This window comes from Hippopotamus amphibius, chromosome 1, assembly GCF_030028045.1.
Source record: "Hippopotamus amphibius kiboko isolate mHipAmp2 chromosome 1, mHipAmp2.hap2, whole genome shotgun sequence".
Taxonomy (NCBI): domain Eukaryota; kingdom Metazoa; phylum Chordata; class Mammalia; order Artiodactyla; family Hippopotamidae; genus Hippopotamus; species Hippopotamus amphibius.
Window position 1 is genome coordinate 233,792,800 of NC_080186.1, and position 13,137 is coordinate 233,805,936.

The 13,137-nt window shown below is 45.3% G+C and overlaps 1 protein-coding gene across 4 annotated transcripts in view; it reads left to right on the top strand.

Annotated features, from left to right (window-relative positions):
• LOC130857767 (chondroitin sulfate proteoglycan 4-like) overlaps positions 1-13,137 on the top strand; it is a 74,909-nt gene that overhangs the window by 12,260 nt on the left and 49,512 nt on the right. For 2 of the 4 annotated variants that reach the window (XM_057743536.1, XM_057743521.1), the window contains exons 3-5: positions 194-3,763; positions 5,154-5,624; positions 9,925-10,101. In XM_057743536.1, the coding sequence (XP_057599519.1) occupies positions 356-3,763; positions 5,154-5,624; positions 9,925-10,101 (4,056 nt within the window). In that variant the 5' untranslated portion in view covers positions 194-355. The remainder of the gene's footprint in view (positions 1-193; positions 3,764-5,153; positions 5,625-9,924; positions 10,102-13,137) is intronic. The other 2 variants (XM_057743528.1, XM_057743545.1) reach the window with 2 other exon arrangements.

Genomic DNA, 13,137 nt, shown 5'->3' on the forward strand with positions numbered 1-13,137 from the left:
AAAATCTTTAAAAAACATATAAGCATTCTATTACTGGAGGGAAAAACAGTGAGAGAAAAGAGAACAAAATAGCTGTCCATTTGATTACTGCTATTTCACTAGAATAAGATCAGGTGCCACAGGTAAGGGTTGAGATCTTCTCCAGCATAATTAATCGAATGAGATCGATTAATTATGATTCTTTCTCTTTCAGGTGAGAGTGAATCTGGGGACAGGTGAACAAGTGCTCCTTTCTGAGCAAAGACTTCGTGTGGATGACTTGGTTTGGCATTTAGTGGAACTGTACTGTGTTAAGGATAATATCTCTCTGGTTATTGACAAACGCCATGAGACGACTGGCCAGATCACCGGTGGGATGCACAATTTGCATTTTCAGCATGGAATCTATGTAGCAGGCCGCGGGGGGCTTGATGTCCCATACCTAGATGGAGAGCTCCCCAATTTCCGTGGATGTATGGAGGATGTGGTGTTTAACCAGAGGGAGATCCTTACATCCCTTAGATCTTACCCTGGTTTTAAGAAAGTTTATGAGGTGTCACTAGGATGCAGTGATGAATTTTTTGCAGGGGAGGATGAAGCCATCAATTTCTTTAGCTCCAGATCCTATGTCACCTTCCCAGAGTGGAGGGTGCAAGGGGACGGGCTGTTGGAATTTGCTTTGCAGACTGCAACTCAACAAGCCTTGCTTTTATTTCAGTCAGGTAGAGAAGGAGATTTTGTTGCTTTGGAGATGGTTAAAGGTTTATTGACGGCTCATGTAGGAAGGAATAAGAGTGAGACTCAGCTCTCTTCTTTCCACCTAGTTAGTGACAACCAGTGGCACCGTGTTCAACTTAGATTCACTGAAAGGTGTCTGGACCTGGTGGTGGATGAACAGGGAGTGACGACATTGCTGACTGTGCAAAGCAAACTGTTTGTGTCTGAAGGCCCCCTCTTCGTGGGAGGTCTTGATAGCCACAAGGGAGAAGAAGTTAAGAGGTTAGAACTTGCCTCTGTGCCTAGGAAATCTGCTCGAGGAATCTCTTTCAAAGGGTGCTTAAGAGGCTTGGAAGCCAACTCAGAAAAGAGAGCATTAAAGGATGCCCTTGTTTCCAAAGATATATCTGCTGGGTGTAAAATGAAGAGTGGTGATAACGAAAATCCTTCTGTAACAACCACGGAAAAGCTGCTTCAGGCAGAAGTTCCCCTTTCCATTGCCGACCTTGAGGCAGGCAAGCCTATTCTTCAAGAAGCGAGTAGCTACTTCTTGGTTCTGAGTAACTTGCAGGTCCAAGAAGGTGGGCAAGCCTTACTGGAACAAAAGCATGTGAAGGTGGATGTGGAGTCGAAGGGCTTGGGTATCCATCAGTCTCAGATACTATTCAAAATAAAGGAGATGCCTATTCATGGGGTCCTTCAATTAGATGTTTCCCCTGAGCAAGAAATGGAGAAGGCTTTCACTCTGTTAGATTTGGGGCAAGGAAAAGTTTGGTATGTCCATGACGGTTCAGAAGAACCGAGGGATTATTTCACGTTTTCAGTCTCTTCCAACAGCACACAGGAAGTGCCGTTATATCTGCAAGGACACATTTCATATGTGTTCAACATTATTGTCATTCCAGTAAATGATCCCCCAAAGCTTAAGCTCCCTGAAGGAAACGTGCTTCTCGTGTTTGAGAACTCTAAGAAACGATTGACTCCAAATACCATACATGTATCAGACCCAGACACAGATTCCTTGAGTCTTAGTTTCTCAGTTCTTGGCAACTTCAATTCAGATGCTGGGTTTTTAGAAAACATCAATGATCCTGGGAGAGCCATTGATGGTTTTACACATGGGGATTTAAGAGACGGCAACATTTTCTATGTGCACAGGGGCCATCGGAACGCCCGGATCCTTCTGAGAGCAAGTGATGGGGAGCTGGTTAGCAATACAGTGGTGTTACGGGTCATGGCTGTTCCTTGGGACTTTGCAGTGGCCAGTAGAACCGGTGTGGTCGTACAGCAGGGTGGCACGGTGCTGATTACGCAGAGCAACTTGTCGGTGGAGATTAATGGGGAACCCCCTGAGGTGGACACCCGCTATCTTATCACGCATCCACCTCGGTATGGCCAGATTCAGTGGCAGCGGTCAAGTGGCGAGTGGAAACCAAGTGGTACCTTCTCTCAGCGTTCCATTGATCAGGGTCGGGTCCGGTACCGTAGTACGTACAAAGAATTGCAGCTAGAAAATGTTACGGATCACTTTAAATTTAAAGTTAACTTAGAAGGAAAAAGCAGTGAAGAGCTGATGTTTCCTGTTACGGTACAATGGCTGAGGTTTACCCTTCTAAAAAATGTGCCTCTTGAGATCGGTAAAATAAACAGGCATGTATTGAATTCTGATCATTTGCAGGCTGTGACAGAGGGTGTGGAGGTAGCTGAGAGGGAACTACATTTTAAGTTACTGACCCCACCTAAGAAAGGAAAATTGCTACTTGGCACAAAAGTTCTAAAAACAAACTCAGTCTTCAGCCAGCAAAACATTACAGACTCTGAGATAAGTTATGAACCACAGGAGAAGCCCAGGGAACACTCACAAGATACTTTTAGATTCTTAATGGTTGCAGAACACATCAAATCAAAAGATTATACTTTCAGAATAAATTTTAAAGCAGATAAGAGGCGCATTATTTTAACAAACAGAGGATTGTTTGTAAAAGAAGGAGAAGAGAGATTAATCACAAAATCAGAACTCTTTGCTCAAACCTCGGACAATCAGACTTTCCAATATAAAGTCACCAAGACTCCTCAACATGGGAAGCTGAAACTGATTCGATCTCCAGATCCTCTGGGAAGTCGTGACAATATCACCACGTTCACTGATCAAGACATCTTGGGTGAGCGGCTGATGTACGTGCACGATGACTCTGAGACCCAGCGAGATGAATTTCTCCTCGTGGCCTCCACTGCAGCACCAGGCCAAGAGGGAGTGGTCAGGGATCTCGGCACGGAGCCGCTGTCTACAGAAATCACAGTCACCATTTCTGTGGAGTTAAAGAACGACGAGAAACCAGTGCGCGTGGTGGATGAGGTCTTTCACGTTGTGCGGAACGGCCAGCGCTTGTTGACCCTAGCAGATCTCTGTTACCATGACCCCGACTCAGATTTTGACGACGGGCAGTTGCTCTACACCCGGCGGGGCATCCCGAATGGGGACTTGGTGCAAGCCAGTGACCCGACTCAGAAGCTCTACCAGTTCAGGCAAGACGACCTGCGGGAAGGGCGCGTGCTCTTCAGGCATCAGGGTGCAGGCTCGGCCCGCTTTGTGCTGTTGGTGACAGACGGCGTCCACTACGCATCGTCCCTCCTCGAGGTAGACGTGTCAGATCCCTACGTCCGCTTAGCTAACCACACGGGACTGCGGGTGCAGAGGGGAAAGGATAGCAGCCTCACGACAGCCAACCTCAGTGTCACCACAAACCAAGATGTCAGAACGGACCACGAGATCGAATTCCACATCCTGCGGCCCCCAGAGCACGGCAGAGTGCTGGTCAACAGCTCAGGGTCCGGCTCATTTTCCCTGCATGACTTGAAGCAAGGACGTGTGATTTATAGACATGACGGCAGTGGCAGCTTCGATGTGTTCAACCTGACGGTGACCGTTAAAGATACATCTTTAGAAGTGGGTGTCTGTGTGCAAGTGGACTCGGAAAGCCACCAGCATCACCCCCAAAGGCTGCACAGCAAGAGCGTTGTGGTTGAAGAAGGAAAATCAGTCAAGCTGAGTGGAGGAAGCCTCCAGGTAGGTAGGGGGTCCCAGCACCAAGCGTTCTCCCTCTCCTAGCGCCACAGGGGCACATGCTCTATTTGTTTGCTTCTGAGAGCTATTTTTGTTTTGATTTCTCTCCTGGTATTTGGAATGACTTTTTTAAAAATGTAGATGCCATTGAGAAGGGAAGCTGGCAGGTGTCATGATTTTGATGTCGCTAATTGCTCTGCAGTTGGAAATGGAATATAAGTAATCCTAAGCTTTATTTTAAAGCTGTGTGCACACGATCACGTGAGTATGCATGTATGTTTAGTGTAGGATGACCTGGGAAGGAGGAGGGAATGTGTATTATAGCAAATGAAGGGGCTGTTACTTTTTTCACTTGTCATAGCAACCCTGCCAATATTTCATTTGATCTGAGTTACATTTGATAATGTGGTGAAGCGGGGTGTAAAAGCAGAGAGTAACTTAACAAACATAAAAAGGATTCCTTAAGCAGAAGAGGATACTATATCACACAGTTTATTTCCTTAGCTCTGAATGGGGCCTCATGTAGTTTCTTGAAATTGACGGACAAAATTGGCCCAGACCAGTGGAATGCAAAGGGTGAGACGTCGTACCAGAAGCTGCCTGGTTTCCTGAGGCTCCAAGTTGGCAGCTTCCAGTAGCACAGCCCTGCTGATGAGAGTTAGGAGAGAGTGCAGGGTGTGTAGACTGTGATTTCCGACAGCGGGCCACAAAGGCAGGCTATTCTGAATCTACCCTCAGGACTGCAAGCAAGCTGTTTGCTAAACACAGGCGACAGCATCAAGTAGAGACAAATTCAAATCAGAAGCAGTTTACCAAAGAATGGTTTTGACCAAGAGAATGGGGGCCCACCAGCTTTTCTCAGTTCTTTTTCGGGATCTTGGAGAGTTAAAGTTTCCTCACAAGGGAGCGTATATAGCTCAGTGACTACAAATCAGTGACCATGACAGTTTCGAGATGGATTTTGCTGAATCAGTAAATTAAATGTATGTTGAAACTGCTGAACTGCTTTAAAAATAAACTCTCCTCTAACGTCTTGCACATTCAGTGATTGAACTGCTGCTTATTCACCATCTTTCCTTCCTCCTCCTTATACCATTTTATTTCTTTCAGCACAACTTTCTGAGTCCCAGGTTTCCTGCCCCTTTGAACGATGCCTTGTTAGTACATTAGTAGCTGTTCAATTGTTGCTTTTTCTTTGTGACCAGGGCTGAAATTCAAAATATTAGCATGGTCACCAGAACAGACCCAGGCTTAAACTGTGCATCAACCTGGATTGTAACCTGAGTCACTTGTGGACGTTAATAGAAAAAAATCTGGTTCATCAAGGGTCTTGGCTCTTCCCTGTATTAATGTTTGTCTTTGTGTGTGTGTGTGTTGTGAACGTGCTCTCAAGGCTGTACATGAAGATAGTATTCCTCCAGAGGCAACGTTCGTTGTTAGGACTCCACCAATGCATGGATACCTCCGCAGATCTTTACCAGAGGAGGGCAGCTTGGGTGCAGGTGAAAAGTCCCCTTTGATTTTTACACAACAGGACATTGATGATGGTTATATCCACTATGTACAGTCAGCTCCTGACCAACAACAGGACCGTTTTTTCCTGGATGTGATGAATGGCTTCCGAGCTCTGAGTAGACTTGAAGTCTGGGTGGATATCGTCCCTAAGTGGATTCCTCTGGAGGTACAGAACTTCACAGTCCAGGAAGGTGGTTCCAAAACACTTCCAGAAGACTACTTCAGAATTCCAAGCAAACATCTGGAGGGACTTGACTGTGAATTTGTTCTACTCAAACCACCAAAACATGGTTATGTTGAAAATTCGCATTTTCCAAGAGTAAAGCTAATGAAATTTACCAGGAAACAGGTAATAACTCTCAGTTGATACATTTGGATTTGGGTATTTTAGGTAAGAGGAAAAAGGTGGCTATTTATCATTTAGATTCACGGATTTTGGGGAGTGATGGGACCTTAGAAGGTATCTGGTCCAACCTCCAAACAGATGGAGACGCCCTTCCTCAGTAACCCCATAGAGAGGCCACCTAGACATTGCTTAACTATCCTCAGTGATGGAGAACCCACTACTTCCTGAGATGGGCCCTTCCAGTTTAAAGACACTCCCGTTGTTAGAAAGTTCTTTATTCTGAGCTGCCACTTAGAAACTTCTGCTTCTAGGGCCTGGCTCTGGTAGTTCACAGAACAAATCATACCTCCTTTTATAAAAGCTCTTTAAATATGGAAAGGAAATGTTATCAAATCTCCTTGAATTTATCTTCTTTAGGTTAAGGAACTCTAGTTTCTCATGCTTTTGCTTATCTGCTGTAGGTTTCTAGCCCCTGCACCGTCCTGGCTGCCAACTTCTAGAGCAGCTCCATACCATCCCTGTCCCTCTCCAAGCATAACACCCAGGGATCTAACACAGGCACGCTTAATCATTAGTGGGTGTTTTCATTCATGCGTCCCCTTGTCAGTCAGTGCATACTCTGTGCTGTGCCCTAGGCTAAGCACAGTGGTGTCAGTGGCTAAAATGGCCCAGTCCCTGCAGTCAAGCAGCTGGACACAACTGCCAATCTGATGTCCAATCAGCTTAAAATAACCAGACTCAACGCTGGGCCGCTATTGGGTTTCTTTGCTTTGGGTTAGAATGGTATTATTGTGATACTCTGCTTTCTTATCGTGAATAAAAGAATGATTTCCATAACTTTTTAAATACTGCAAAGTAGCTTGCAGATCCTCATTATTTCCTTTATAAGCTCCTTAGGAATACACACTCTTCAGGTTGGAAACCATGAGCAGCCACCTAGCGTCTTTGGGTATCTTTGTCCGGTTAGCTAAGAAGCCATGTGTACGGCTTCATTTCACTTCTGAGGATGTCACCTCCTCAAGTGACTTGAACCCATTTACTATAAACTTATTCTGATCATGTTACCGTGTGAGGTTACCATGGCAAGTAGACATATTCCTTGCCCTCAAGAAACTCCGTGGGGGAATCAGGCCCATGAACTTTAACATAAGGCACACTCTTTCTTATGTCGTGTGGCACTCTCACAGTGGTACTGCGGGAGTGCAGAATGGTCACAGGTGACTGTAATTGAAGCCGTCACAGAGGGAATAAAGTTTAAGCTAGACTTTGAGGAGAGAGAGAAAGAGCAGGGAGATAACAGAGACGGAGACAGAAAACAAAACAGTGCAAGCAAAGGGGACTGCACGGCCAAGGGCATGGAGGCACTGAAGTGAATGGGGTTCTGGGGGCTGGGGAAGAGTCCACACGGCTCAAGGATGGACAGAGGAGTGCTGGAGGGTGCTTGGAGCCAGACTGCTCAGAGCCTTGCATGACATGTCGGGAGGGTTAGACTTAACCGGCTGGCATTAGGGTGCCAGGGGGAGAAGCGGAGAATGCTGAGGGCTGCAAAAGACCTTGGAACTCAGTGACCCAGGGAAGGTGATTCTTAGCCATCTTAGTCATAGCTTCCCTCTCGAAGGCGGAACAAACCATCCAAGATAACCACTTGCTCTCTTGTGAGCTGAATTAAATCCATGCATCTCATTCACTCCAGGTGACAGTCTGAGCACGAACTTTTGGTTCTGTCTCAGCCAGTTCATTATTGTCTGTGCTTTGTAAGAAGTGTGTATTTAAGCACTGCTGCTTACAATCTGTGTCAAGCATGTGTGTCCCCGGTAGTATCCGTGTTGTCACGTAGCCTCATTCACAGTCAGGGTTATGTGTTCCTGCTCTTCAGATGCGCCTTTTACACTTTCTCTTCTCTTACGACTCCTGAGGTTTCCATATTTTGAGACATGATCATTTTCACTTACAGTGACACCTAACAACTCATGGCTATAAGCCTTGAGTGACTCAGAGAAGGAGAACCCTTGGCCATCTTTGCCCTTCATTCATTCAGCAATAGTTTTGGAGTGTCTGGTACGTGTCAGATATGCCAGTTCTAAATACTGGGGATAAAGCAGTGAACTAACCCAGCAATAATCCCTGCCCTTATGGATCTTTTTTCTTAGTGGGGGAAACAAGGAGGCAGAGACAGAGAATAAGTAAAATAAATACGTGAATCTATATAAATAAAATAGTTGAACGAAGATTAGTGCTATGGAGAAAAATAAAGCAGGAAAGGGAGGTAGAAAATGCTGGGGACTTGAGAGGGGTGTGTGTGTGTGTGTGTGTGTGTGTGTGTGTGTGTGTGGATGTTCACTTTCACGTTAGGTGTTTGGGGGGCCCATTGAGAAGGCAGCACTGAGCAGACACCTGGAGGAGGTGATGGATGGTGAGCTCAGTGGAAATGCAAGAAGAGCATCCAGGCAGAGGGAAGAGCAAGTGAGCAGCTCTGTGAGGGGGCAGGAGGGGTTCAGCATGGCTGGAGCTGCCCATGTGGCAGGGGACAGTAAGGGAGGTTAGGGAGGTCCAGTATGCGGGGGCCTTCGACTTCACCTTCGACCCTGAGTGAGACGCAGAGCTATGGGGGATGGAGGATGTGAGCAGAGCGGGGACCGGATATACCCTGAACAGAATTGGTGACAGGGGCCCAAACACTTTTTAATCTTTTAATATTTTCTACAAGTTTGTTATATACTTTAGTTTCAGGTCAGCAGAATTTTTTCTAGTATTAGAACTAGGAATAGACAAATCCCCACCAAACCCTCTCTTTGCCTTTAGATTAATACCTGCTAACTGCCATTTTAAATGGTAATCTGGGGGAGTGCCCCTTCAATGAGGAAATGATGTATTTCTCCAGGAAAGATACGGAGAAGGTGACTTTTATTTAAATGCTATCTTCCTAAAGCATATTAGGTCAGAATTTCTCCTGCCCTCTGATCAGTGCCATCTTCCACTTTTGCTTCCAAATAGCTTAAAGCAGAACGTTCCAGGAACATGTGGTTGGGCCTACAGTCTGGAATTCCTCTTCCCACAGAACTCCAGAGAAATTCTCATGCACCTGTGTTCACGTGGCCAAAACTTTTCCCATGAGACTATTAATGAACTTTTCAACTTTTGTCAGAAACACCTCTGACAGATCAAGTCTTTACTCAAAGGAAGTACGCCATAGGACTGGGCGAAGTTGAACTGTTAAAAATGTTGGCTCTATTTTATCAAAACAAACACAATCCCAGAGACTTTCTGAGAAGTTCAACTACTCCTGTTGGGCTTTAGAAGTTCTCTGCCATTGTATTTTTGGGTCACAGGCTCACTGAAGCCAAGTTCCCTCCTAGCTTTAAAATTCTCCTGGACTCCGAGCACTTCCGTATTTCCATCAGAGCCTTAGAGACATGGAAGGCATTCTGATCAAATCTGTGGCTGTCACAAATCCAAGAGGAATAACTCATTCATTGGATGACCATTTCAGAGTGAAAATTAGAAAGATGAAATCTATCAGGGATAAAAATTAACACTTGCATTTTGGTTATTACAGTGAGAGAAATCTGGCTTGCTAGAATAATTTGGTTCCAGCATATTTCATTATACTCTGTCCTCAGGAGATGTGTGGTCGCTAGTTATGGTTAGGATGTGTTAAGAGATGCACCAAAAATGATTGTATTTTGAAGGAGGAGGAGCAGGATTAGGAGGTAGCAAGTATCACCTCGCATACAAAGAACAGTTAAGGGAATAATGCATGCTTAGCTCAGAAAAGAGAAATTTGGGGAAACTTAATCATTGCCCTGGTCCATATGTCTCCAAAGAGCAGAAATCCAACCAGGGGGTGAATACTTCAGAGCATAAATCCAACATTCTGAATTGTCCAGCAAAACAATGCACAACTTCAAAAATTCGTCACTCTGAAGAAACAAGTAGAGTCTGAATTTTAATGTGTGTTGCTCCTTTGGAAGGAAGGGTGGAGTGTGTCACTTACAACACACTTTAAGGTTAGAAATAGCCTTTGAACTCAGGTCTCCTGATAACCAGTTCAGCATCCTCTCTACTTCCCCACGTTGCCTCATCACTCTGTTCCTCATTAAACTTGTTTCTGGGATGCAGCACTGCTTCATAAAAATTATACCATCCATCATAATTGGCACTCTGATTGTCAGAATCATACTTCATGGGATGAACACAAGCTTCTGTGTTTTAGATATAAAAAAATCAGAATTTCTTTTATAGCATTTTTTCATATTTTTAAATCACATTTCAGTAGTTTGGTGATATTTTTGTTTGGTTACAGGTAGAAGATGAACTGATTTCCTATGTTCACGGTGATAGCAAGGAGCTGCTTGACAATTTCACCATCTTTGCAAATAGCTCAGAGCTCGGAAAACAGAGTTTGCCCCAAACTCTTTTTGTGACTGTCGAATCAGTGAACGATGAGACTCCAGTAATAACAGCCAATAAAATCCTCCAGGTAAGTGCTCCGTGCTTTTGGATTTACCATAATAACATAGAGCTACCAATTTGATTTTCTTTTATATTATTTCTAATATTAAATAATAAGATATATGACTATGTATGTATAGTTGACATATTCCTACTGGTTTTAAATAAATGTTAGTTATTACCAAAACATTCTGTTGGTTACGGCTTGTGCTATTCTAACCCAGTAATCTTAAATGCTATTTTCTAAGTGGCAAAGGACCTAGACCACCAAGCTGCAAGATGGTGTAGCACACCCGTGGTGTGTGGCTGGTGGTCAACACAAAGAGAAAAAGGGTCCCTGGTGAGAGTGGTGGCCAGACAGGGAACAGGGAGGGACAGGAAGAAAGCAAGGAGAACAAAGAAATAAGGAACAGTAAGCCTTTGACCTTAATTTATAAAGCACCCCAACACCAACTAAATGATTGTGTGGGCATCCTCAGGAGCCCACCAGGGGCTAATCTAACTAGAAAATTTTACACTGTTAAAAATCACTGGAGTTTTTAAAATCTGTTTTTATTTGCTCAAAATAATTGGATCTGGGAATAGGCTTTTTAGCGCTTTTAGTTATATTACAGCTCCGTTTGCTATGCAGCCTCTACATTTTGAGTGAAAAATTAATGGTGTTTAGACCTTCGACACGTGTCGCTTTGTCTTTTAGTTTACTTTGCAGTCGTTACCCAGGCGGCCTGGGGATGGTGTGTTCCAGGCGTCAGCCTTGTGAGCCTCCCTCTCTGTTTTCAGCTGCCTCCCTCCCTCTCCCCGCACTTATTCTTGTTGTATTAATACCTATTCACTCATTCTCAGCAAGGCGACCTAAGAAATAGGCTGTAGACCAGTGTGATGAATTGTAGGTGTCAGTTATTATTAAACACAGTTATGAAAAGTGTACATGTATTGCTGAGTAGAGCGCTGGACATCTTGCGTACTGGTGTCGGTTCAGAGCCCTGCAGAGGAACGGCTGTGATGAATAAGCTCGTCATAGACGGGAGCGCCGAGGCCCCAGGCGGTCACAGGGCAGGGTGTGGATGGGAGGCCGAGGGTGCCCCAGTCTGACTCTCTCGCCGCTGTGCTCTGCCGCGTCCCCCGTTGCCCGTGACTGCCTCAAGCTCTCTCAGTGTGTCTGTGCGACCAAGGGCTGTCCCATCAGTAAGAAAACATCTCCAGAGCTGTTGTGCCTCTTGCTGCTACCGGAGCGGACTCACGGGAAGGGGCGTGCAGCGGTCGTGTTCACCCCTATGTGTCTGCCCAGGTGTCACTCACATGGGTGAGGGTTTGGGCATTTTGCTGCGAGACGCAGAACTGCAGGAAGAGAAGGATCTAGGGGAGCGACCTAGGATCTAGAAGGATATGGGAGAGGAGCTGGAGTTGGCTGAGGGAGAGGAATAACAAAGGATCAGGTAGTGAGCTCTCAGACTTCATTATGAGAAGGAACGGAAGCCCCGCGGTGGGCTTGGCTTTCAGTTCTGAGGTCCCGTCAGTTGTAAGAGGCACCATCAACTTAATAGCTTCACTGTATTAAATGTACCTGTCAGCTTAAGATGTTCAGAACATAATTGTGAGGAGGAAAGAGTGTACCCTAAACTGTGTCTCTGTCTTCCCTTGAAATTAAGGAAATATAGTCTGCCAGGAACCTTGAACTTGCTCAGGCAGTTTCCCCAGACCTCTTCCTCCATCCCTGGTACCAGACTGTTTCTCTCAAGAGAAAAAAGAAAGCGCAGCGGAGGGCAGGGGCCCTTTCCTTTATTCCTCCCTTTTCCCCTAGATAGCCTGGATCCAGGCAAGGAAACGTGCAACTTCCCAGTTTTGAGGGATGTGGTCATTTGACACTGGCTCTTTCTGGGCTCATTCATTTATTTATCTAGTAAGAAACTAATTTCTGCCTTAAAAGCTTTGGATTAAAGTAAGGAGACCAGAGTTTAAGCTTGGTAAACTGCCCAGTTTAAGCAAAATTTCTCTGGGTCTCACCTTCCTCAATAGCAAAAGTATAAGTGGGTTGCAGGGTGGGGATGTGTGTGTGCGTGTGTGTGCATGTGTGTGTCTGTGCGTGCATGCATGTGTGCGAGCGTGCATGCGTGTGTGTTTTCCTTGATCATCTCTCAGTCCCTCCCAGTTCTGATAACATCCTGTGGGTTCTATGACTGTAAACCTTGCTCGACTCTCTGGGAGAAGCTGCGCTTAGATGGATGGAGAGGGGCTGAGGCACCATTTTCCGTTGGTCTGCTCTAGGCTGGGGAAACCTTTTCTCTTTGACTAAAAAAACATATGAATAGTTTTGGTTTTAAAGTTAGTGTGTCTAAAAGCTGGGGGTGACGAGGTACTGCTGTAGGACATATCAACTAGTTATGTAAACATGTGGAAATACTTTTGGTAGGATCTGCTTGATTGTTTTAAAATGGAAGAAATCTCAAGAATTTGTTTCTTCCGTTGTAGGTCATGGTCCAGTGCTCTATCAGTGAAAATCTTTCCCTGTCAAGGTGTCTAGGATTATTTTTCAAAACGATTTTTTTCTTTGTTTGAATTATGACTGTTATGAGTAAGAGGCTCTCTAGATTTCACTGATTTCCAGCCATCCAGGGCAGAATGTAGTACCAGGGCTTCTTAAGCACGGATGTGTTACCCGCTCTGGGAAGCCTGGCTGGTCTCTAGCTCCCCAGCTTCTAGATGTGTTGCTCTCATAGATACTTCCCTGGCCACACCAGCAGAAAGAGCACCGGGCCATCCTCTGTCCCCTGACCCTGCTTTATTTGCCTTTGTAGTAAACAATCTATTGTTTGTCTCCTCCCATAAACACAGGCTCCACTGGGAAGGGACTTTGTTGTCCTCGTCCTGTGGCGCCCTCAGTGCCTGGCACAGTCCCTGGCACGTGACAGGGGCGATACATTTTGAGAGTCTAAGTGCCCCATGGAGCCTGTGTTGAGTGGAGAAAACAGTAAACATATGTGATAAACAGAGTGATGACGTGCTGTATCCTTCTGGGGACAGAGAGTGACGGGTTAGAGAAGGCGGACCTTGCGGACAGCAGCGT